The 26,812-nt window shown below is 39.2% G+C and overlaps 1 protein-coding gene and 1 long non-coding RNA gene across 3 annotated transcripts in view; one reads left to right on the top strand and one right to left on the bottom strand.

The window, feature by feature from the left end:
- The first annotated feature begins 2,237 nt into the window (after nt 1–2,237).
- LOC148355928 (uncharacterized) lies at nt 2,238–26,197 on the top strand. Of its 2 annotated transcripts, none has more exons than XR_015852270.1 (3): nt 2,238–2,868; nt 4,123–4,253; nt 26,076–26,197. It is a non-coding gene; the product is annotated as an uncharacterized LOC148355928 (long non-coding RNA). The 2 variants fall into 2 exon arrangements; XR_015852269.1 differs by lacking the exon at nt 26,076–26,197 and adding an exon at nt 18,917–19,151.
- Nucleotides 12,970–26,812, bottom strand: part of plpp2b (phospholipid phosphatase 2b) — a 51,103-nt gene continuing 37,260 nt past the window's right edge. The window contains exons 5-6 of the mRNA XM_088350176.1: nt 22,437–22,613; nt 12,970–13,985 (exon numbers count right to left, since the gene is read on the bottom strand). Coding sequence (XP_088206302.1) covers nt 13,833–13,985; nt 22,437–22,613 — 330 coding nt within the window. The 3' untranslated portion in view covers nt 12,970–13,832. The remainder of the gene's footprint in view (nt 13,986–22,436; nt 22,614–26,812) is intronic.

The raw sequence follows: 26,812 nt of genomic DNA on the forward strand, positions 1-26,812 counted from the left end.
ATAATTGAAGCCTTCCTCCCTTGAGTAAGTTTCAGGCATGAGCATCTCTCACCTTGAGGACAAATTTACCGTTTTAAAGGTAAAAAGGGTGACCTACTATGTGATTTGTATACCTGTAGACCCGAGGAGAAAATATTTTGAGGCGGGGCGGGAGGATTGTGAGATTTTTCAGAGTGAATCGGTTGTTGAGGTGGTCTGTTCGAATTAAAATCGATGTCGATTGCGCGGGTAGGATTACTGTGTTGATTCAGGCGTAACGCAAATTTGATTTGATCACATTATCACACTTTTTTTATTCGTGGTACCAGAGACCAATGTTAGAAAACAGAGAGTTGTCCTGAAAGATATGGACGCCAAAATAAAGCACAACGAGGGAAACATGCTAATTATTTGCCCTCATGTAAGTTTTAGATCAGGGGATGATGTCATAATAGTCTGTAGTTTGCAATAATCTGTTGTCTGTCCAGCCCTTTGAGACTCCTTGTGATAAAGGGCGTCACAAATCTAGATGACTTGACATGTTTTTGAGTTTTTCCTTGCCCTCATGTAGGTTTTAGATCAGGGAATGGTGTCATAATAGTCTGTAGTTTGCAATAGTATTTAATCTGTGCAGCCCTTTGAGACTCCTTGTGATTAAGGGTGTCACAATTTCAACAAGCCTGGACTTGACTTGACATGTTTTTGAGTTTTTCCCTTGCCCTCATGTTGGTTTTAGATCAGGGGATGGCATCATAATAGTCTGGAGTTTGCAATAGTCTGTGGTGTGTGCAGCCCTTTGAGACTCTTTGTGACTATTTGTGTCATAAATAAACATGACTTGACATGTTTTTGAGTTTTTCTTTGCCCTCATGTCAGTTTTAGATCAGGGGATGGAGTACTCATAGTCTGTGGTTAGCAATAGTCTGGTGTCTGTGCAGCCCTTTGAGACTATTTGTGATTAAGGGTGTCACAAATAAACATGACTTGACTTGACTTGACATGTTTTTGAGTTTTTCCTTGCCCTCATGTAGCTTTTAGATCAGGAGATGGTGTCATAATAATCTGTGGTTTGCAATAATCTATGGTCTGTGCAGCCCTTTGAGACTGTTTGTGGTTAAGGGTGTCACAAATAAACATGACTTGACTTGACATGTTTTTCTTTGCCCTCATGTTGGTTTTAGATCAGGGGATGGTGTCATAATAGTCTGTAGTTTGCAATAATCTGTTGTCTGTCCAGCCCTTTGAGACTCCTTGTGATAAAGGGTGTCACAAATCTAGATGACTTGACATGTTTTTGAGTTTTTCCTTGCCCTCATGTAGGTCTTAGATCAGGGGATGGTGTGATAACAGTCTGTGGTTTGCAACATGACTTGACTATAGGCTCTTTCAAAAATATTGATGACCTCATGACTAGCCCTCAGTGGCATTTATTTATGGTACAGTATTCGTTTTTTAATTGAAGGTAAAGAAATAACTCTGCAGCTTGTAAGGGCACCACATCCTGTGGTGTGTCTTGGGCAAGAACAGCCTGGTGGTTGCTTGCCGTTACTTACACGCGTCATTTTCCCTTTCTTCAATATAACAATTTTTACACTATTTTTTAAATACATATATATACTTTTTTAAAACTATTGTTTTCTCATTAGGTACTCCTCTCTGCTCTTTTATTCCTCTCAATATATTTTCTTACACAAAACAGATTTATTTTGTACATACAATTACTTTCTTTTTTTCTTATTTATTTCTTATTTGGAATAAATCAGGGGGGGTGCTAAGGACTCATAGTGTCTGTCTAAAAACATTGTATTTTTAATTTAATTAAAAAAAAATAATTTAAAAATTGCTGCAGGCTTTTCATTTTTTATTTTTTAAATCATTTGAGTGTTCATTTAAAGGCTGTTCATACTAATTGTTTTAAAGGGACATTGTGTTATACTTAGTGCCTCCTAGTGGTACAAACAACTTTCATTCAATTAAAAGAAAAAAACATTGATTTGGATACTAGACAAAAATACACGAACTATCATACAAATGTTAATTTTTCTATAAGAAATAATCGGTAGGGACATTTTTATTTACTTTACAAAGTGGAATCCCTACCGAGGTCGCCGCCATGTTTGTCTGCCATGTTCTTGGGTGTGTGTGTTTGCATTAGACAACAGTACCATCTAGTGGGCAAATATGTTACACTGGGCTTTGAGGGCGTTTTTAATACTTGCATGTTCCTTTTTTAAAATTGAATCATGGCACTCTTGTCCTTCCATAAAACCACTCACTGGAATACACCGGAGCCCCCACAGACTCTGCCGCTATGCCGCAAGTGACACGGGCCGAGCCAAAGAAGGACAAGAGCGGTGCTAATAATCAAATGGACGGAATCATTTCAAGGCAGTGGGGTATTTCCAGACCGGTGTTGTGCCAACGTGTGTTTTGTTTGACTTTTTTATAGATTTCATCTTGGGTTTTTCACATTATATTTAAGCCTGTCCTGTCCTTTATTAGGGAATAGAGAATTTCCAAAATGCTATAATTTTTGGGGGTGCTTGGGTGGAATTTGGGATGCTTAAAGACAGCCTGGTTACGCCCATGAAACAAATTAATTGAATTAAGGGTTGAAAAGAAGAGCATTTACTTGAGACACGGTTGATTGTGGTTTTATTTGCGACGTTTTACAATAACATATGTAACTTTACGGCAGCATTTCCTTTGCGGCAGCAAACTGTACTAGCGCAAAAACGCCACACGTCGTCACTAAAGTTTCATCTATGCAAGAGTCACTTAAAATAGTGGCAGTTTGATTTATGTTTTTAATACTTTGTTTAAAAAGTAACATATTGATAAAAGTGCATAAGTGTGTGCTTTTGAGCGGGGGAAAAGAGGAAAAAGAAGGTAAGTGTGTCACGTGATCATCAAACAAACATGAACACACGCGTCAAGTCTCGAAAGGCTGCGTGGTTTTTAAAATAGCCCCGCAATTATGGCCGTAAAAGCAAATTAGAACTTGGCTCACACCTTCACTACAGTCCAGGGAATTCTAATGAAGGATAGAATGAATAAAAACGCCATATTTGAAGAAGGTGTGTTTTCTGAGCCGCTCCACATCAACTCACAACATACACACACAGCTAGCACAGTTCTTTATGATTACTATAACGCGGCGTATTATATACTTCTTTTTTTGTTTTTGTGTGTTACATGTTTTATTTTACAATAATAAATCACTTTTTTTGTTGCGCCAGTTAATTATAATTGACATCAGTGGCGGCCATTTTGCCAGTTGCTGTTGACGTCATAGTCAGGGTTGGGTAGGGTTACTTTAACTTGATTACTTTCAATGACTTTTGGATTACTCCAATACCAAATATGGTAATAAAACACAAAAGAAACTAAATATGAATAAATTAAATTTTGTGCAGGCTTGGGGAGTAACGGAATACATGGAACGGTAAAAATGATGTTGGCAAGCTGTTTGGATTTATTTTCATTTTGTTTCTGTCGCATTTTATGTTCGTTTTGCCGGATATCAAAGAGATCAAAGCCAGGAGAGAAAGCTTACCACGTGTTGTGAGTCATCATTTGATTCATATTTAGTTTCTTTTGTCTTTTATTAGCATATTTGGTATTGGAGTCATCCAAAAGTCATTGAAAGCAATCCAGTTAAAGTAACCCTACCCAACCCTGGTCATAGTTAAAGGTGAGGTGCGGTATTTGAAAGTTTAAGGCTGCGGATATTATTTTAAGCCAGGAGATGGCGGCAGAGTAACACATGATTTGCGTCAATACTTTTCCTTTTTTTGTCTTTTGGGGGGTTTGTTCTGCCCCAAACAGGCCTGATTAAAGTGAGATAAAGGCGGAAAGCGTACAGACTTTTTGAACTTACACATACTCAATAGATAAAAAATTTAACTTTCCACTTTTTAAAATACCATAGAAAAGGGCCCGAAAAACATCTTAATCCACACCGTAACATGAAAACTTCATAAGGCGGGGTCGCCGTACCCAGGGGGGTCTACTGTCATTAGTAATTAAAAGTAATCATAACCCTTAGTCATAAAAGAAAGTCGAAAATCTCGTTTACCTTTCAAAGTACGCTTCCTTTATTCTCTTCTGGTCAACATTTTTTGGTGTGGTTTGCGGTTCCAGGTTGATTACCTTTCTCCTTGAAGACTTGCCAGATGTCGAAGCAGCCGCATGAAGAAGTCTGACTCATTTTGGCCTTTTTAGAAGACACCGGATCGCTCACCGGGTGTGCACACCAGACGCATTTACACAGTGTAAGTACACAAGTGGCCCCTCCCTGATCGTTACAAGTACATCTGACTCTGCAAGAATTACAAACAGTGGAGTTATTCACATATTAGGGCAAAAAGCCCAAAAGTTGCACTAGGGGCACTTTTGAAGAGGATCCAGGTTGGAATTGATGACTAAAATAAAGTCGCTATCTTGCTGCTAGCACATACAGTGGAACCTCGGTTTTCGAACGCCTCTCAGTTCGAACAAATCGGTGTTCGACCAAAAATTTCGAAAAATTCTTGCTTCGCTGTTCGATCAAAAATTCGGAGTTTGAATGCCGGTAATGCGTGAGTGCGTACGCTAGGGTGCGATGCTGAGCGGCGTACGGGTGTAGATCGTGTAGATCGCCCCCACCCCTCGTGACCAACTGTTATCACATGCACGCTTGCCTCTTTTTGCTTTCGCTTTTAATATCGGTGAACGGAGTGTTTTAGCCCCTAACTATGCCTCCGAAGAAGGTCGGTGCAAACAGGACAGGTGAAAAAAGAAAAGTTGTCCGTACAACTATTGCCTTTAAGAAAGACATAATAGCTAAATATGAAAGAGGTGTGCGAGTTTCCGATCTTGCTAGGGAATATAGCATGCGCCTTCTGCTGACTACCACAAAGGTAAGAAATCCTATTCAGAATTCTTTTCTTTGTTTTTTTTTACACGTTCGCGTTAGCGTAATCTTTCGTACGGAAGATTACGATAACGCGAACGTACGATTAGCCTGGGTTAGCTCTATGATTACGTTGAACATTCAGGTAAACATACAGGGTGTTGGAACTGAGCCCAAAATTCAGGGTGTTGTAATGGAGCCCCCTTTCGAATGAAGCGCTAGCCACTTGTGGTGCTAAATGACTTGTAAACGACCTGATTATTTTTACACGTTCATGTTAGCGTAATCTTTCGTACGAAAGATTACGATAACGCGAACGTACGATTAGCCTGGGTTAGCTTCATGTTTACGTTAAACATTCATGGTAAACATTCATGGTGTTGGAACGGATTAAAACGATTTACATTATTTTTAAAATGATTTCGGTGATCGAACAAATCGGTTCTCGAACAGGGTTCTGGAACGGATTATGGTCGAGAACCCAGGTTCCACTGTACTTAGAAAACAGCACAAAATAGCACTATCTACGATATTTTTGTGTCCGGTTTATTTGTGATGCCCTTATCACAAGGAATCTCAAAGGGCTACACAGACTATAGACTATTAGGACACCATCCCCTGAACTAATATGCTCTATGAAGATAAATTAAGAGAAGTTTAACTTACTTTTGGAAGATAAGCTTCAAGAGTTTAGGCGACTTCATCCTTTGTGTAAGAGTGGCCGAAAAAAACGATCCAACCATTTTCTCAACCGCATCAAGCTTTCTTAATCCACTTTCATTAAAAAAAACCGTCTCACCTCTTCTTTACACTTTAAACCAACCATATTGAATGGATGCACAAGATATTGTCACGTCAAGTTTATTTGTGACGCCCTTAATCACAAAGTCAAGTCAAATTTATTTATATAGCCTTTAATCACAAAAATGTCTCAAAGGACTGCACATGATTACAATGACACAATGACCTGATCTTAAACCAACATGCAGGCAAGGAACAACTCAAAACCTCAGCGTGAGGAAAAAGAGAAACCTTGAGAAGGGACCTCACAAGTGGTATCAAAGAGTCTCAAAGGACTGCACAGACCACAGACTATAGAGTATTATTACTCCATTCCCTGATCTAAAACCTTCAAGAGGGCAAGGAAAAACTCAAAAACATGTCAAGTCATGTGTATTTGTATAGCCCCTAATCACAAGGAGTCTCAAAGGGCTGCACAGACCACAGCTTATTGCAAACCACAGACCAATTATTACACCATCCCCTGATCTAAAACCTACATGAGGGCATGGGAAAACTCAAAAACCTCAACATGAGGAAAATGAAGAAACCTTGAGAAGGGACCGCAGATGAGCTCATCCCCCTTCCAGGATGACTAGGCTGCAATGGATGTTGCATTAACAAACAATGAAACTAAATATAAAATATAAAACAATAAGTATAATATAATGTAGAATAAAAAATAAAGTACTAAGCATGACCAGGTTGCAATGAATGTAGCATTAACAAACAATACACAGACTTTGTCATAATGGGCTGCTATAAACTGACATGAATTCTGCTTCAAAAGTTATACAACCGGTATATTGCATTTAAATCTGTAGCAGTCAACGTGACAACTGAAAAAGATTTATTTTTCAAAAAGTTATGGAAATGAGGTTAAGTGTAAATAAACAAACGATAGAAAATAAAGTCAATCACTTTTCTGCAAATGAGATACTTTCTCTGCATCTGTTTTCAGGGTTGGGTAGGGTTACTTTAATTGGATTACTTCCAATGACTTTTGGATGACTCCAATACCAAAAATGCTAATAAAAGACAAAATAAACTAAATATGAATAAAATTACTAAATTTTGTGCAGGCTCAAAGAGATCAAAGAGATCAAAGCCAGGAGAGAAAGCCTACCACGTGTTGTGAGTCATCATTTTATTCATATTTAGTTTATTTTGTCTTTTATTAGCATATTTGGTATTTGAGTCATCCAAAAGTCATTGAAAGTAATCCAGTTCAAGTAACCCTACCCAACCCTGTCTGTTTTATAATTAAGTCAATTGCACTTAAAGTAAAAACTGTACGTCGCCGGGATATTGCGCTCAAAAACTGGGGGTATTGCACTTAGAACAGGGGCCTTGCACTTTAAACTGCGGTTCGACACGAAGAGATATACAATATTCGGAAAGGTTTTAAAGGCCTTCACTTTAACTCGACTCTTCCTTTTCGTACGTCGTCTGGCATTCTTTCTCTCCCTCTCTGAGGTCCTCTACAATCCAAGTCTAAGTGAATTTCCCTTCGGGGATGAATAAAGTATCTATCTATCTATCTATCTATCTATCTAATTCAGGGCACTCGGAATCAAATTTAAGTGCAGACTGGAAGACAATAGGGTGCCAAAACGGAAGTTTCAAGTGGGTACAGGGAACAATGAGTCTTAGATTGGAAAGAAGAAGAGTCAAGTCTTGTTTATTTGTGACGCTGATAATCACAGAGTCTCAAAGTGCTGCACTGACTTATTTTTTTTCTGTTTTTTTTCCGTTTCATTTTCTGTTTTTTTTTTTTCCCGTTTTCTCTCTTCTTTTCTGTCTCGCTTTCTTTCCCTTTTCTCTCTCTCATTTTTCCTTCTCTTTTGCTTTCTCACTCTTTCCTTCTCTTTTTTCTAAAAAATGAAACGACAGTAGTACGACAAAATACTCCAGTAATATTACAAAAATACCACAAAATACAATACAGTAATGCTACAGAAATACTACAGAAAAGAAACAACATTAATATGACAAAAACTCTTCAAAAATGAAACTGAGGTAATACTACAGTAATACTACAAAAATACTACAAAATACAATACAGTCGTGTTACAGAAATACAACACTATTACTGCAGTAATACTAATATTCTTCATTCTTCCGGACTTTCCCGTGCTTTATAAGGTCGTGCATTTGCATATCATTTTCCAAAGTAGACGCACAGAGAACACAAGAAAAATGGAGAAGTCGTTAGAAATCAAGCCAAAACCTCAGCCCCAGAAGAAAGATTCAAAAGAAGCTAACAAAATGGATGACGCTCCGAAACGTAAACGTACATTAAAAGCATCGTGGAAAGAGGAGTTCACGTGGCTTGTAGCAGACGACGCAACGCAAACATTGCATGAATGAAGATGAGTCAATACGGGTACATACTGATGATATATACATGCAATGAATGTTATAAGTAGATTTATAATAAACTTAATTTTAAAGTGTTGTTATATATTCTGATTATCAATCCTTAATACTTTTTTTGCAAGGAGTCGTCTTATTGGGTTTCAAGTTTGCTAAAAATGGGGCAGGCGACTTCATGGCTGGGCAGGCAACTTTTTTTGGTGTCCACTAACTTTATGTCACGAGTTTCAGACACTGACTTTAGCCAATCAGAATACAGAACATAATGCATGACTGCAAACCATTTAGGTAGCAAAACCGTGAAAAGTGAACCTTGAGTAAGGGAGGGTATACTGTAGTAGTTTAAGGAGGTCACTAGAATCAATTTCAGAAGCGTCTTTGATCTCTAGGAAACATGTTAATAGCATTCGAACCAGAACTTCGTAAAATAAGCGCATTGCATATGATACATTATACATTTTAATATTATTAGACAAAAAGTAAGACTTTTACCATTGCAATGTCATACTGTATTGTGTATAAAACATTTAAAACTGGAGCAGGGCTGTATTGTAAGTCATGTGAAAAAAGTCAGCAAGAAAAAATAGATTATCAACTTACAAAAACGTCAGACCTATTATTTAAAAACAACCTCAAACCAGAGGTGGCCAGATTTTCCTCTAGTAAAAGTAATCAACCCTTTTACCTGTCTGCAAGACATTGTTGAAATTGAACGTTCTTCTCTGGAAGAGTGGAATGTCTTTCTGGGGAAAAATGATGAGTCCATTTTTTCTGGTGGCATTTTCACCTCTAGAGCGATCTACCTGTTTGCATGTGAAAAATAGTGATCACAAGGAGCACAGGACCTAACTTGGTATGGGAGAGTCGAATGTCTTTTTTGGAAAGCTGCTGAGTCAGCAAAACCTAAAATGCCATGTTTTTTATGGTGGTTTTCACATCCACGGTAACCTACCTGCCCGTGAAAGATGGTGTTGATTTTCAACGTTGCTCTGTCCTGGGAGAGCGGAATGTTTTTGTGGGAAAATGCTGGGTCAACAAAACCAAAAGTGCTAAATCAGCTTTTAGGCATTTTTCACATCTAGGGTAACCTGCCCGACAGCCTGTGAGGGATAGTGGTCATATTCAAACTTTTGTAGTATTACTCGAGAAGAATTTTTGTAGTATTATTGTAGTTTTATTGTTGTAGTATTTCTGCAGTTGTATTTTTCTGAAGTATTTTTCTAGTTATATTTTTGTGGCTTTTGTTGTCTTTTTCTAGGGTTATTGTATCTTGTAGTATTTCTACAGTACCTTATTTTTTAATAGTATCATTTTTGTAGTATCTGTAATATGTTTGTAATACAGTGTTATTGTACCGGTAGTTGTATTTCAGTCATAATACTTCTGTAATAGTATTTTTGTAGTATTTATGTTGGAGTATCTATGTTGCAGTATTGTGTATTAAAGTCTGACTACTGTTTTGTTTTAAGATTTCTGTAGAAGTATTTTTAAAGTATTTCCATCCTAGAATCTTTGTAGTATTTTTTTTTTCACATTACTGTAGTTGTATTTTTGTAGTATTCCTGTTGTAGTATTTCTGTGATAGTATATTTTTTTTAATCATAGTATTACTATAGTTGTACTTTTGTAGTGTTTCTATATTATTTTTTATGATCAGAATGTAGACAAAATGTATTAGGTCCCTGTTTTTAAGTCCTGAATTTGATAGTTTTGTAGTCATTTATTGGTAGTAAAACATTGCTTTTATGAGTAGTACTACTTTTACTACGACATATATTGTCATTATATTCGAAGCGTTCTTTTTTTGCTGGGCCACGTGCAACCTGCGAGCCGCAGTTTGATCTGAACCTAAAACCGCCCCCGCTTCCCACCATTGAGGAATAAAACATTTGAATGCAGATGACCATTTATTACAAACTCCACACGAAAACAACACAAAGCTCGCATTTATAAGGCACACTCGTAGCACCTCGTTGAAGGCGCTTGCTAATAAAAAACAGTTGCTGAGAACACGTAGGGTTCGAAGGGCACCGGAGGGGGAGGGGCCAATGGGGGGAGGGGCCAATGGGGGGCGGGGTCTCGCCAGTCCCTTCATCCGGCCCAATTACATTTCGGGTCCCCATCCGACCCGTCGTCGAATGCCGAGTCAGCCCTGCCGTTTTTCTGCGGCGGCGGCCATTTTGTCCAGTCGGAACACATGCGGGTGGGCAAAATGCGGGCCGGGGCCCGCAAAGGGCCGATGTCAGTCGTTTAAACCCTTTCGGAATCGTCATTTGAGAAGCTGACACAAATTAAACCTCTATAAATAAAATAATTGTATTTACCTTCTAGCCTTCTAGTCGTAAAATTCATCAAAAAATGTACATATTCATTTAAATCAAGGGTCTCAAACTGATCAACCCGGGGGCCATTGGAAAAAGTTAAAGGGACAGCGTGTATTATTTAAATGTTGTAGTATTCTGTCGTGCAACCAAAAACAAAGGCCAGGCGAGGTTCATATTAGGAAAAAGAACAGGACATTTTTAATTTTTAATTCCTTTTATTCACCACTAGGAGGCACCAAATAACACACACTGTCACTTTAGGTGCAACACTAGTTGATATGGGTTCATTTATTACTGATGGATTTATTTTCAATATCAATTCTTGATGTTTTTCTTATTTTGAGACCTCAATAGTTTGTATTCCTGCTTTTGCTTTGGAACGCTCGTTTTCAGTTGCACTACACGACACAGTGACATCTCGTGGTCAAATACTACACACTGTGCCTTTAAGCATTTGACTGATCTGTTATCGCCTTTTATTTTCGTTAGTATCAAATTGGGCTTGAATATACTGTATATATATAATATATATATATATAACATTTCGGCCTTTTCAAAACTTTAATTTAGACAACTTTAATCTAGACATTTTTTAAATGACCTGAAAATGTATTTAATAGAGCCTGGCGCCAACTTGTGGTATTTTTGTGCATAGCAAATTCATTCGTCAATACCCATGACAAGGTCTCAAACTCACGGCCTGGGGGTCAATTGTGGCCCTAAGGATCATAGTTTGAGCACCCATAAAAAAGGAAAGATGAAAGAGAGGAAAAATAAAGAAAGAAAAAGGAAAAGAGGGAAAAAGGAAAGACAAAAAGAGAAGAAAAAGGGAAAAATCTAAATGATAAAAAGAGAAGGAAAAAAGGAAGAAAAAAATAAAGGAAGAAAAGAGGGAAAAAGGGAAAGATAAAATGAAAAGAAAGGGAGGGAAAAGGAAGGAAGACGATGAATAAAAAAAGAAAAAGAAAAAAAAAAGAGTACTTTATTACTGATTTTATTTTCATTTTTAGATCTTACTCAGTGTAGGGAATTAAAAAAACGATATTTAAGAGCAGTGGAATGTTTTTATAAAAATTTTTTTTTTGCGATTTGGCATAGACCCTAGCTCTGTCAGCCCCCAGGTAAACGGCGTTTAAGACCCCTCCTCAGTTTGTTTTTCCAGAACCTTTACAATACAGAAAAAAGTACTTTTTCGCCATCTTCTCCTATAATATTATTCAGCCCCCTGGTGGCCAAAATGTGAGTAGCACAATGACTGTCTATTTTATTTACCACCCAATACATAAAAGAATCACTTCATTGCGGTAAATAAAACAAAAAAATAAGGTAAAATGTTATTTCGATTAATATCCTGGCGCGACCTAAAATGAATCATGAATTCGGCCGATCAAAAAAAAAATCCGGCCGATCGAGCACGATTTGGCCCATCTACAAAAAACACGAATACAAAATATTATCAAACAATATATATATTTTCTACATTAATGTCTAAAGACACACATCCTTCGCAGCATCCTTAAGATTGAGCACGTGTGGCTCAAAGTGGCAAGCAGGGTGATTGCACTAGCAAAGTCAAAACATACAATAAATTACAATTTTTTTTTTCCTTTTTGATAAAAGGTCTTTTTTACATTCGACTATACAAAAAGTGAAAAAAAAAAGAAAAATTGAGCTACAAGCTAGTGGTATATGCACAGAGCTTTACAAATCCACATTGCAGTCTTTTGTCACTCGCCAAACGACTGAAATCTCGTTAGGAAATAAACGAGAAAATCTCCGTGTCGGGAAAGAGCGTCAAGCGTCGGAAAATCGTGCAAAATCTCTGGTTTTAAGGCAGGTTTCACGAAATGGAGGAGTCCTTTGTGTACATAAATGATTAAGAACTTCAACTTCGAAGTAAAAAATCTGTCTTTTATTATTATTCCTGTTTTTAAAATACTAGCCTTTTACTGTACTTATATTAAAGTGACTGCCATTTACGTCACAGTATGTTTAAGAGCCAATGCATATTGTGTTAAAGTGTTTTCTTAAGTAGAATAAACCAATTTTGAAAATGACCCAATTTACACTGTAAACTGTTTTCGCAAGACTGGTACAATATGTTCATTTAAAACGAGTCATCGCTGCCATCTACTGGTGGCACTGCATTATTAATGTTGTTCCCCGGTTTATATTTTACAACGGAACAGACTACAAATCAAGGTTGCATACCTTTATGGAATGTTGATGACCCAATATCAGAGATTTTTAATAGAATGACTTTTTTAGAGTCGTCGCAAATTAAATGGTAAATGGTCTGCATTTATATAACGCTTTTCAAGTCAATGAAGACCTCCCAAAGCGCTTTACAATGTGCTTCACACTTACCCGTTCACACACACACTCACACACCAATAGGGAGTCAGCCATGCAAGGCGCCTACCTGCTTATCGGGGGCATTAGGGATTCAGTGTCTTGCCCAAGGACACTCCGACATATAACACGGAGGAACTGGGAATCGAACCTACGACCTCTTGATCCCAAGACGAGCGCTCTATCTTTACTTTTAAATGTTTATATAACATGAACCGATTTACATTGTTAAAATTCTCAAAAGGCAAAAAAATAAAGAATGACAGAGGACAGTATGCTAATTCAAAACAGGTGATCGCTGCCATCTACTGGTCGCTTTGCATTGCTAATGTTGTTCCTTAGTTTAAATGATACAATGGGACGGTATTAAACGCTGCTCCGCCCAATACCAGTTATGAGAAAAACAGAATCGACTATTATTCTCGTCGATGGTTACAAAAAGAAATAAGGTTGTGGATTTTCCTTTTTTTTTTTTTTAAAGAATGACCTGTTTTTTTGTTTTATTTTGCCGGGCGCTTCTAAAATATAAATTAATTTTGTCCATGACTCGATTTATAAAGTAAACACTCAAAAAAAGGTATAAAAAAAGAGAAAAAGCGAGATTTTTCCACATGAAAGTGACTATATGCTGAATCAAAATGGGTCATCGCTGACATCTACTGGTGGCTTTGCATTAGTGAAGTTGATCCAGAGTTTAAATTTGACAATGGAATCATCCATCCCTGTTTAAAAACAGAATGAACTATGCAAAATCTGACGTGTAACTTGATTTCCTTTGTCCCCTAACATACAAATTGCCTTTTAATTCTTGTCTTGTGTTTTCCAAAAAGCATACAAGTATACAAAACGTTTGTTTTTTTTCCTTTGTATTTTGTCGTAAAGAATAAATTTGTTCAAAATGCTGTCGCTCCCTTGCCTCTTAAACAGAATCCATGAGAGGGTGCAGACATTGTCACCGTTTCGGTTAAAAATGGCCTCGTCCACCGCAATATCGTGTCCCGTACGAGATTGCGAACATATTTCCCACTATGACTCATTCCATTGTTGGGCACCTTCAGGAAAACGGGACATCAGTGGTAGCTGAATATGGCCTGAATGTCCAGCAGGGGGCGCAGCTCGCGTCCGGATCACACCGGGTGGCAGATGTAATGGTTTCCGTGTTCCGAATCCAGGAACTGGAGGCTTGCCTTCCTTTCCGATTCCTGGCCGTCGGCATCGGCTTGCTCAGGTATGGCGCGACGGGGGGGACGCTTCTTGAAAAAGTCCGACACGAAGCGGACCTGAAGGGGGCGACAAAGACACACGCTCGGTTGGGGGGTGACAACAACAGCAAAATGAAATAGCAATCGTTTTTGCCGTTTTGGTTTTAAGTATCAAGTCAAAATTTTCTTCACTTCTGTATTCTATTTTTGTATTTAAATCTGAACAAGTGAATAGTCGGACATTGTTTGATCTCGTCTTGTAAATTGTTCCAAAGTTTGACTCCGCACACAGACACACACATACTTTTCCTGGTGGTTCCCACCTTTGGGATTATGAATTTACTACAGCCCCTTAAGTTATAATTTCCCTCTTTCCGAGTGAATCATTTTTGGATGTTTTCTGGCACTGTGTTTTTGAGATAACACTGGTCCCCATTAGGTGTGATAAACAAGGGATTAGAGTAGTTGAATGTACTTGTTGTCATTAACTTCCTTGTAATTTTGTGTATTCAGTTCAATTTTTTTTTGCATCAATTGAAGTTTGCTTCCCTTGACCATTAAAAACACATGAAAACTACTTTATACAGCGCAACAGAGCTTGCATTATATATATACACAACTCTTTTGTTGTTTTCTAGTCATATTGTTGTTTATCCCTCCGTGTTATTCTTACATCTGTTTCCAGTATGGAGTGTGAAGCACATTGTAAAGCGCTTTGGGAGGTCTTCAGTGACTTGAAAAGCGCCATATAAATGCAACCCATTTACAGTGGCTTGCGAAAGTATTTGGCCCCGTTGAATGATGTGACCTTTTGCCACATTTCTGACTTCAAACATCAAGATATAAAACTAATTTCTCGTGAAGCATCAACAATAAGTGGGACACCATCATGAATTGGAGCACACTTTATTGGATATTTTAAACTTTTTTAACATATAAAAAACAAAAAAGTAGGTGTGCAAAACGATTCAGCCCCTTTACTTTCAGTGCAGCAAACTCAGTCCAAAGGTTCAGTGAGAATCTCTGAATGATTCAATGTTGATCTAAATGACTAACGATGATAAATGGAATCCTCCTGTGTGTAATCAAGTCTCTGTGTAAATGCACCTGCACTGTGATGGTCTCAGAGGTCTGTTAAAGCTCAGAGAGCATCATGAAGAACGAGGAACACACCAGGCAGGTCCGAGATACTGTTTAAAGCTGGATTTGGATACAAAATGATTTCCCAAGCTTTAAACATCCCAAGGAGCACTGCAAGCAATATTATTGAAATGGAAGGAGTATCAAACCACTGCAAATCTACCAAGTTCGGGCCGTCCCCCTAAACCTTTAGCTCATACAAGGAGAAAAGTGACAGATGCAGCCAAGAGGCCCATGATCACTCTAGATGAACTGCAGAGGTCTACAGCTGAGGTGGGAGAATCTGTCCATCAGACAACAATCAGTTGTATACTGCACAAATCTGGTCTTTATGGAAGAGTAGCAAGAAGGAAGCCATTTCTTCAAGATATCCATAAAAAAATGTCGTTTAAAGTTTGCCACAAGCCAACTGGGAGACACACCAAACATGTGGAAGAAGGTGCTCTGGTCAGATGAGACCAAAATCAAACTTTTTGGCAACAATGCAAGATGTTATGTTTGGCGTAAAAAAGCAGCACAGCTCATCACCCTCAACACACCATGCCCAGAGTCAAACATGGTGGTGGCAGCATTATGGTTTGGGCCTGCTTTTCTTCAGCAGGAACAGGGACGATGGTTAAAATTGATGGGAAGATGGATGAAGCCAAATACAGGCCCATTCTGGAAGAAAACCTGATGGAGACTGGGCCGGAGATTTGTTTTCCAACAAGACATAACGCAAAAGCGACAATGGAATGTTCACCCAAAAAACATATCAAGGTGTTAGAATGGCCAAGTCAAAGTCCAGACCACAATCCAAATGAGAATCTGTGGAAAGAACTGAAAACTGCTGTTCACAAACGCTTTCATTCCAACCTCACTGAGCTTGAGCCGTTTTGCAAGGAGGAATGGGCCAAAATATCCGTTTCTCAATGTGCAAAACTGATAGAGACATACTCCAAGTGACTTGCAGCTGTCATCGCAGCAAAAGCTGGCGCTACAAAGTATAAATTCAATGAGGCTGAATCATTTCACACTTTTTCGTTTTTTATTTGTTAAAAAGGTTTAACGTATCCAATAAAGTGTGTTCCACTTCATGATGGTGTCCCACTTATTGTTGATGCTTCACAAGAAATTACCGTTTTATATCTTGATGTTTGAAGTCTGAAATGTGGCAAAATGTCACATAATTTACTTTCGCAAGCCACTGTGCTTATATTAACATTTTAGTTTGGCAAGCCTTTCCTTTTAGTCAATGCACTCGAGTTGGATTCTTATAAAACATACAACATTGTGTGCTACATCAAATCTGGGCTATCAAAGAGGAAACAATGAGCCAAAAAGGGGGAAAAAAAGACTGCATTGTTTTTCCCCATGTCTTGCCAAATAATTTCCCCGTGGCCTTTTTTTCATTTTCAAATATTCAGTCGGGACCGGTTTCTATCACGCGAGGTGGTTATTGGTAATAAAGTGTGATCAAGTAGGCCTGTCGCTCTGCGTTTGTTTGTATAAAGACTCCCGAGGGGAAGACGCATGCACGGGAAAGCAGAGGTGCTTGAGCGAAGGGCCCCGAAGAGAAAATCGAATCGCATGCAGCGCCGCCGAGGCCAAAGGTGGCCTCTCATTTACAAAGCATTTACCTTCAGGTCCGCATTCCTGTGAAATGACTCATTTATTGTTTGTTTTTTTTGTTCCTACGAGTACCGTATTTTCCGCACTATAAGGCGCACCTAAAAGCCTTTACTTTTTTCAAAAGCTGACCATGCACCTTATAATACAGCGCGCCTTATATGTGGATCAATATTAAGTCGCAAAGTCTTGCAACTAAGGCAAGCAGCCGCCGACGAGATTTTCCCCCGAAGGCGAAGTCGTCCGCGGTGTATGCTGGGATTTATATACCGGCGTTTCATTTCCTAACCAATGTGTCAATCATCATTTGAATCAGTCACTATTGGCTAAAGTTATTCGGAGGTAAAGGGGGCGGATCCTTTTCATCATTTACAGGCTCGCATAGGCTAAAGGCGCAAAACAAAGCCTGCAATTGGCCGAAAAAGACGTGTCAATCATCAGTTGAATTGATCACTATTGGCTAAAGTTATTCGGAGGTAAAGGGGGCGGATCCTTTTTATCATTTACAGGCTTGCATAGGCTAAAGGGACAAAACAAAGCCTGCAATTGGCCGAAAAAGATGAATGTGAATAGCATGTTAGGTAGAACTACGGCATAGAGTAAACAGTATTTTACTATTCTGTACTGTATTTGTAAATATTTTACTCTCCTGGATTTACTACACTCACGGATATAAGAGGACCATGGTTGCACATTATTATTGAACTCAACGACTTCGGTGAGCTACTCCGGCTCTATATTTTCCCAGTATCTTGTTTCAGACTGATATCGATGTTTCTGTGATACCTATTTTTAAATTAAACTCAATTACAAGTGTTTATTGTCATATGCACAGTAAAGTTGCGAGCGAAAAAGAAAATAGAAACTAAGGAGTGGTTGGCATTTCTTGAATCCCAAGACTTTAACCTTCCGCATGATAATTGGAACGATGCATTTGAGTGACATCGTACGGACGCCGCATCCGCACGTGTCCACGACAAGTATTTGCTTCTTTGCAAGCTTTGGGAATGTTAAGGGGGTAATAAGTTTGACTGAATCATCTGACTGTTTTTTTGACGTTCCCATTGTAGCGCCTTATAATCCAGTGAGTCTTATGTATGTCAAAAATAGGACCAAAAACTATTTTTTCGGGGTGCGCCTTATAACCCGGTGTGCACTATAGTGCGGAAAATACGGTAACCTCAATTTTGATCTTGCAGTTTTGCATACTCGCAATACTTGATTTAATATTATTGTCTCATTTAGTCTTTTGAAGTCCCAAAATGTATACGGAAAAAGTTGTGTGTGTAAGATGTAAGGCTCAGAGGCGTGAAGTTCGAGTGTACCGTATTTTCACGCCCATAAAAAGTCTCAGTTTCCATTCAAAACGAAGGGCGCCCCCTATCGCCCTATCCCTATAGCCCTAAACATCATAGGCGCCGCCGCGAGCGGCAGACTTTCCAGCAGCTCAGTGTTATTTCGCTCTTTTTGTGATTTATTGTTTTAAGTGTCTGCTTCTATCTTCGGGGTTTTTCATCCGTTTGACAACTACACTTTGGATTACTTTTTATCCTATCCTTATGGCTTTGAATGCACAAAAATGCGTTTATTCGAGGAATCAACTCCTTGCCCTGAAGATGAGAGGGCAAGTGGATGCAGAGCCGTAGCTAAGGCTAAGCGGCTAGCGGGGTTATAAGTCTTCGGTACCGTCCGTAATCATGGGAAATGTGAACTCTCTACCAAATAAGACCGACGAACCGGCTGCGCTGGTGAAAAACATCAAAGCGTACAGGGTTGCTGTGTTTTACGGAAACATGGCTCACGTTTAGCATCCCGGACGCTAACGTGGAGCTAGCGCTGTTAGGGCAGACAAAGACACAAAAGCCTGCGGGAAGCGGAGAGGAGGCGGACTCGCTATCTACGTGAACACGAGGTGGTGTAACCCTGGGCACAAAGATTTCCATCTGCCGCAGGGACGTCGAACTTTTGGCCTAGCGTGTGACGTCGAACTTTTGGCCTAGCGTGTGACGTCATCCACTCCGCTGTTGCTAAACTACAACAAAGCACCCGAGGCCATCCTGTTAATCTGTTAATAAACAACAAAAGGATACTGCTGGAAGTGTAAATTTCCCTACTGGGATGAAAAAAGTATTGAAGGATTTTATACATTTGACTATATGTTTTGTACGATCAAATACAAATTACATTTAAATGCAAAAGATATTCACTGGCTGAGCTGTGGGGTGAAGTCAATGCAACCTAGTTGAGAATGATGTTTACAGGAACGGCGTGGAACTGGGACAACAAAGGGCTGATAAGATAATCAGCACTTCTCGACGCAGAGGGGCCCTGGTGACGAAGAAACGCTCGGATATGTTTTGACGATTTCAGACATCGAGGCGAGGGGGCTTTCCTGGCACGCCCATGGGAGGAGCCAGCACACCAATTTACGGAGAGATGTGGGTGGAGAGAAGAAAGGAAGAAGATAGAGGAGGCTTGTCGGAGACTCAAGCGACTAATTCGGCTAATTCGATGGAGTTCACTTAGTTACATTGTTTAAGAAATTAAATCTGCCCCCGTGTGGAAATGCCGGTCTCTTGTCCATATTTTCCCATCAAGAAACGAGCGCGCATTGTTAGGTGAATGCAGATTGTTTTTGGTTAATGGAGTCAGATAACTACTTCGAACAATTTGGTAAACAGTATATTTTAATATTTAATTCCTAACAGTATCTATCTATCTATTATTTCACAGCAATAAAAGGGAAAAAAACAAAAGTCGCAAGAAAGGGTTTCACAGTTTTGTGCAATTGTTTAGGGTGTTGATGGCCATGGGGAAGTTTTCTTTTGTCATGTAAATGATGAACTTTACCCACTATGGAAGCCCAAGAGTGCCAAATTTGGTTAAAAAAATAACATTTTGATTATATATATATATATATATATATATATATTATATTTAATGAATAACAGTCAATTAAGTAATGTTGCAATTTATTCGAAAAACTATAAAATACATATTTACTATTTTTTAAACCTGTTATTTAAATGTTAGTTTATCGTTTTAAAAGAAATAGTTTTTCAATTGAACAAAAAATATTTTCCATAAAGTCTAAAAGGTCGTTTATTTATTTAATTTTGTCCCCCTTGGGCTTCCATAACCCAAACACTCTGTAATTGCCACAAGATGGTGCAGAGTGTCATTCCAAACAATAAAGACTTCCAGCTGCACAAAGTGAGAAGAGCAGTTTCAGGTCCAGTTGAGGGAGCGAGCATGTAGGTATCAGGTCACGTTCTTTCCGTCTAGATCGCAGGTGTCGAACAGGCGGCCCGCGGGCCAGATCAGGCCCGCTAAGGGATTGAATCCGGCCCGCGAGACAACACTCAGAGAAGCGCAGGAGAAAAACGAGCTGCAGGTTGAAATAGGTCAACTTCATGTTGCCAAAGCCAGGTGCCTCTCACAAAGACACTACTTGTATTTATCTCACTCTCTTCCACCCCTTTTCTCCCACTCTGTCTCTTTCTCTCTCTGTGTCTTTTAACCTCTTTTGCTCTAACTTTCTTTTTTCCTTTTCTCTTTCTCTCTTCATACCCTTTGCGCTTTCTTTTCTCTTTCCTCTCCTTCCGTCTTTCTATTTCTCTTTCGATTTCTTTCTTCATCTCCCTTTCTTTCCCCCCTCTCTCACAACTTTTTATCTTTTGTTTCTCACGCTCTCTCCCTCTCTTTTTCTTTCTTTGTCCCATCCTTTCTCCTTTTCCCTCCCTCTTTCTCTTATTTCTTTATCTCTTTTTCTTTCTCTTTAATCTACTAGTCCTGCCCCCGACAGAATGTTTGTTCTATCGTGTGGCCCCCGAGTTAAAATGAGTTTGACACCCCTGGTCTAGATGTAAAATGTAACCCTGTTAAGCACACTCTGATATGGCCGATCCCCGCCCAGTATCGCTTCTCTTAGAGCAGAGTAAGCATGAAATATCTTTGCTTCGTCTCAAAAATAAAATAGGGAGCAATGGCGTTTGGTTTATATCTAGCATCGGTGCTTTGCACATAGCACAGTGGATGAAGTGCACAGGTGGGTAGAAAAATGGTACTCAAGTAAAAGTACTGTTACTTCAGAATAATACGACATCCAAATAAATACTTGTGAGGCCCCTTCTCAAGGTTTTTTTTTTCCCTCATGCTGAGGATTTGAGTTTTTCCTTGCCCGCATGTTGGTTTAAGATCAGGGGATGGTATCATTGTAATTCTGTGCAGTCCTTTGAGAAATCTTGTGTTTAAGGGTGGGATTTGACTTGAGTCATGGTAAGAAAATACTCAAGTACTGAGTAACTATAGCAACGTCTTAGTTTTTGTTTTGTTTTTTCGACAATTTTCCAATCAGATCATCAATAAGTTCCTCCGAACAACAATAAATTACTTTTAATTTAATGTACTTTAATGATAATAATATAACTCATAGTATTAAATTACAAGTAGCACATTTAAAGCCCCAGTACTTTTTCAACAGGCTCTGCAGACAGAACAACAAGCTAGCCCAGGGGTCGGCAACCCAAAATGTTGAAAGAGCCATACTGGAGCAAAAAACTGTTTTCAAATAATTTTTTTTCTGAATCCCTACACAAAATAAGATCTAAAGATTAAAAAAAGATCATGTGAAAATCCATCAATCAGTAATAAATTAATCCATAATATACTAGGGCTGTACTTAAAGGGACAGTGTGTATAATTCAGTGCCTCTTAGGGGTAAACATGTCACTCTTAAATCACAATTTTGATTTAAATAATGCGAACAATTACATGAATAATCATAAAAATGTGCATTTTTAAAATACTGTTAAACTGAGATATTGGCCCTCATTTTATATAACATGAGCATCACCAACAGGGAGCTGACATAATTGTTCAACATCTTGCTGCTCTTGATACCCCCCAAAAAATCTGGCGAAAGGCTGGGCAAAAAAAAAAAAAGAAAAGAAAAATGTTTTACTTACTTGTAACTTCTAATACTTATTTCAGGTTGCACAACTGACAGAGTTGGGTAGGGTTACTTTAACTTGATTACTTTCAATTACTTTTGGATTACTCAAATATCAAATATGCTAATAAAAGACAAAAGAAACTAAATATGAATAAAATGACTCCATTTTGTGCAGGCTTGGGGAGTAACGGAACACACGGAACAGCAAAAATGATGTTGGCAAGCTGTTTGAATTTATTTTCATTTTGTTTCTGTCGCATTTTATGTTAGTTTTGCCGGAGATCAAAGAGATCAAAGCCAGGAGAGAAAGCTTACTGCGTGTTGTGAGTCATCATTTTATTCATATTTAGTTTCTTTTGTCTTTTATTAGCATATTTGGTATTGGAGTCATCCAAAAGTCATTGAAAGTAATCCAGTTAAAGTAACCCTACCCAACCCTGACAACTGAATACTACAACATGTAGCGGTCAAATAACACACACTGTCCCTTTAACTTTCTCTCTAAGGCGGGGGCATCAAACTATCATCCTGACTGTACCACGTTGTAATAATTAGAAGAAGGTTGAAAATAGCCTCAGTCAATCACTAATAAATCTCTCATGAGAGTGATTTCAAAATATTAATTATTGGCTAATAGTATTTTGAAAAAAAAAGATCTATTTAAGACACTGATCATGCAGTTAGAAATGAAATTCCCAAGAAAATATCACAATAACCCATCATCCGTGAGCTATGATCAGAACCGGTCGGTGAGCTCCTCCGGTGTTCTTAAAGGGGGTGCCTGCGAGCCCCACGTTGGCGGTCCACGGTATGCTAGCATTACTCACGTTGAGCACAGCCACTAGCGCCCCCTGCAGCAGCCCCACCAGCACGTCGCTCCAATGGTGCTTGTAATCCGAAACGCGCGTGTAGCCCACGTAGACGGCGAAGGCCACCAGGAAAAACTGCACGGTGGGTCGCAGAAGTCGGGCCCACTTGGCCACCAGCCGGGCCTGCACGTACAGCTGCAGGCAGAGGGAGGGCGCCGTTATTTGGACTGACGCTATTGGCTAATAGGAGCAATCAATTGCTGGTAAAATACTTTATCTTCAGCATTGCATCATAAAGAATCCACATAGAATTCAAACTACAGTGAGACCAACCGTAGCCACGGTATGATACTGCAGACGGTAACTGTTCCGCCTTTGAGAAACATATAGAGTGTACCATCATGTGGTTAACATGATACCTGTTAATTGCTCAAATTAATTTCACTGGGAAAAACAAATGGCATGATGGTAATTTATGTTCTATGAACTGATTTATGGATTTAAATGTCTCATCTCATCAGCTGGCTGCACCGCTTATCCTCAGTAGGGTCGCGGGGGTGCTGGAGCCCATCCCAGCAATCATCGGGCAGTGGGCAGGGGACACCCTCAATTGGTTGCCAGCCAATCGCAGGACAAACAGGGACAGACGACTCGCTCGCTCATTCACTCCTAGGGACAATTTGGACCGGCCAATCCACCTGAAATGCATGTCTTTGGAATGTGGGAGGAAACCCACGCAAGCACGGGGAGAACATACAAACTCCGCACAGGAAGTCCGGTAGCTGGATTTGAACCCACACAGGAGATTCCCAAGACCTTAGAACTTTTTTTTTTTTTTTAATTTTATGCAACCCTAGCTTTTACTGTAGTTTGAATTCCATGAGGCTTATAGTCCAGTGTGTTTATACAAGAAAAATATATGCCAAAAGACTATTTTTTGGGCGTGCGCCTTTATGGCGTGAAAAATACAATACAGACGCTCCCCCACTTACGCAAAACGGTAGGTACGAACATTTTTTTTCGGGGGCGTCGAAAAATATCCGGAGATTTCTATAAGTTAGATTTTGTATTGTGTGCACCTTTTTCCGAGTACAGGACGGTACTGTAGTACTCCTTTCCGCCTCTACTGGTGTGTGGCGCTGTGAGAGCTCACCCGGCATCCACCCCGAAGAAGAAATCCGCCTTCCTCTTCCCAGTTCGTGTGTAAACATACTATACTGTATCTCCAGCGCGCTAAGAACTTTGACATTTTTATTATTTTATATCTTGTGCATCCGTTCAGTCTGGTTGGTGTAAAGCAGTGGTTTTCAACCAGTGTGCCGGGGCACACTAGAGTGCCGTGAGACCTTGTCTAGTGTGCTGCTGGAATTTGCCCAACTTTATCTTTCCAAAAAATCAGGCCATTATTCAGTATTTTTGCTATCTTCAGACGAGGAACTGTAATAATTATCCATATCAGTAGGTGGCAGTATATACTTTTTAATATACTAGCTATCTGCTCATGAGGTAGCACAGTACATTTAATAACTTAATTTGTTTAACAAAGTGGTTTAAGATTGCACTGTAAAACATAAAAAACAAATAAAGCACACCATTCTTTTTTATTTGAAGTATTATTTTAATTCTTTTTATATACTAATTATCTGTTTATAAGGTAGTATAGTAAAATACTTCACATAACTTCATTTTCGACGAATGGTCTGCCTTGCAACCTTTTATAATGTGTTAAATATGGTGAAATGACATCTGAGCCCTTTAATGTTACCTGCGGTGTTCCGCAGGGTTCAGTGCTTGGCCCCCTTCTTTTCAGCATTTACATGCTTCCATTAGGTGATATTATTCGCAAGTACAATATCAGCTTCCACTGCTACGCAGACGACACTCAACTATATCTTCCGTTGGAGGAATCTCCCACACTAAACTGTGGAAATTTGGAGGCCTGCCTCATTGAGATAAAAGAGTGGATGTCACTCAATTTCTTGCGTCTTAACTCTGAAAAGACCGAAATGTTAGTCATTGGTCCATCTAAATGCCGTGACTTATTCTCAAAAACTGCTGTGAACATTGACAAATGTCACATCACACAGAGTGACTCAGTTAAAAATTTAGGTGTCATATTTGACCCTGATCTATCCTTAGAAATGCATGTCAAGAAAATGACTAGAACCGCTTTCTTCCATCTTCGTAACATTGCTAAAATCCGTTCAATACTGTCTCAGTCTGATGCGGAAATTATAATTCATGCATTTGTTACCTCCCGTCTCGATGACTGTAATGCACTACTCTCTGGTCTCCCGAAGTCTAGAATCGGGTCACTTCAGCTGGTACAAAATGCCGCAGCGAGGCTTTTAACTAGGACAAAAAAGTACGATCACATCACACCGATTTTGGCTAACCTGCATTGGCTCCCAGTTAGCCATAGATGTGATTTCAAGGTTCTCTTAGTATTGTACAAAATCATACATGGACTTGCTCCCTCTTATCTTTTAGATCTGATTTGCCCCTACGTCCCGGTCCGAAGCCTACGATCTGAGAGTGCCGGTCTTCTGGTGGTCCCAAGAGCAAAGAAGTGTTCCACTGGTTCGAGAGTGTTCTCCATCCGGGCACCGGTGCTGTGGAATGCTCTTCCCCCTGAGATCTGATCTGCAACCTCAGTGGAAATGTTTAAATCTAAGCTTAAAACTCACTTCTACTCTATAGCATATGAATAACCTACTCTTTTCGTCGGCTCCAGAGCAGGGCAATTTATAATAATATTCTGAAAAATAGTCTGTGTAACATAGTGTAATAATCTGTGAAGCCCTTTGAGACTCTTCATGATTTAGGGCGTCACAAATAAAAATGACTTGACTTATCCTCAGTAGGGTCGCGGGGGTGCTGGAGCCCATCCCAGCAATCATCGGGCAGTGGGCAGGGGACACCCTGAACTGGTTGCCAGCCAATCGCAGGGCATAAATTGACTTGAGTAAATAGTACGACACAGACAGTGCAGACACACAAGTTATAAATTGCGGAATCACAATTCATTTGTCTTTTTTTCTCTTTATTTTCTTTCCTTCTTTCTTTTACTCCATTTTCCTTTTTTGCTTTCTTTTGTCTTAATTTTCTTTGTATTACAGTTTTCCTTTTTTATCTCTTTTTCTTATTTTTTCCTACCTATTTTTTTCCTTTTAAAACCCTTTTCCCCTTCTTTTTGTCTTTCTTTGAAAAAGGCTGGGTAAAAATTGAAAGTAAAATGTTGCCTTTTGCTTATTTTCAGTTTCCGTAGTATGTAGTCTACCTTGGCTGCACTACGCATGGCAACATCGAGTGGACGGATATAAAACACTGTCCCTTTAAGAACGGCGGAATCTTTTTAGCAGCGCTGGTTTTGCAGAAAAGCCCATTTGGCCCAATGACTCTTGGACACTGGCTTCAGCGGCCCCTGACTCAATTGACTTTGAGTCTCCTGGTCTAGACTGAATAGGGCTGTTGGCGAAGGTGCAAAAGTTGGCACGACACCTACTCATGCCAATAAAAAAAACTAGCCTCATTATTGATAAACAACACTAGCCACTTATTAAACCGGACCGAAGCTTTTTGAATCGCTCTTGCTGCTTCGTCCGAGAGTGTGTTCTCGTCAGTCTGCTCGACTATGTTTTTTGTTTTTGCGCAAAGGGATAAAGCCAAGGCCGATGGAGCGGAACGTCTCGTCTCTGCCGGGAAGGAAGCGGCAACGGACACATTTTTCCACTCGACTTATCGGCATGTCGGGGGAAAACAAACAAAAGCAAAAAAAAAAAATGTCTGTACGTGGACACCAGTGCGAAGGTAGTCTCTTGTGATACAGGGACACAAAGTTGTGAGTACGGGGTTCCTACAGGTTAAGGCAAGTTTTTAATACCATTTTGAAACGACTGTTAAATGGTCAATCAAACACATAGTAAGTCTAAACTGCTGCTAATCTGTACATCTGTTGGTTTTGTTTGACTTTTTTGCACTACTGGCAGTTCTTATAGCTAGCCACTCCTTGCACATCTGTTCTCCTCTGCACTATCGTACTACAGTGTTATTGTTACTGTTTACCTGACTTGTTTACCTGACTGCCCATTTTGCACATCTGGTTAGCTGCTCCTCTTGCACTCTTTGCACTACTGTAAAATACTATACATAGCCATAATTATTTAGTATATTATTAGTACTTCAATACTCCAACTCAATACAACATTTTATTTATATCTGTACATTCAAGGAAACTGTGCGGGTCAGATGAATCGACATTTCGTTCTGTATACACGTGTACTAGAATGACAATAAAGTAGATCTGAATCTGATCTGAATCTGAAATCAAATTGAAGTCCACAAATGTTTTTGAAACAAAACAGAAAACACCATATGAATTAGAAGCCATTTAA

Source organism: Urocampus carinirostris, chromosome 12 (genome assembly GCF_059441175.1).
Source record: "Urocampus carinirostris isolate Australia breed hairy pipefish chromosome 12, RoL_Ucar_1.0, whole genome shotgun sequence".
NCBI lineage: Eukaryota > Metazoa > Chordata > Actinopteri > Syngnathiformes > Syngnathidae > Urocampus > Urocampus carinirostris.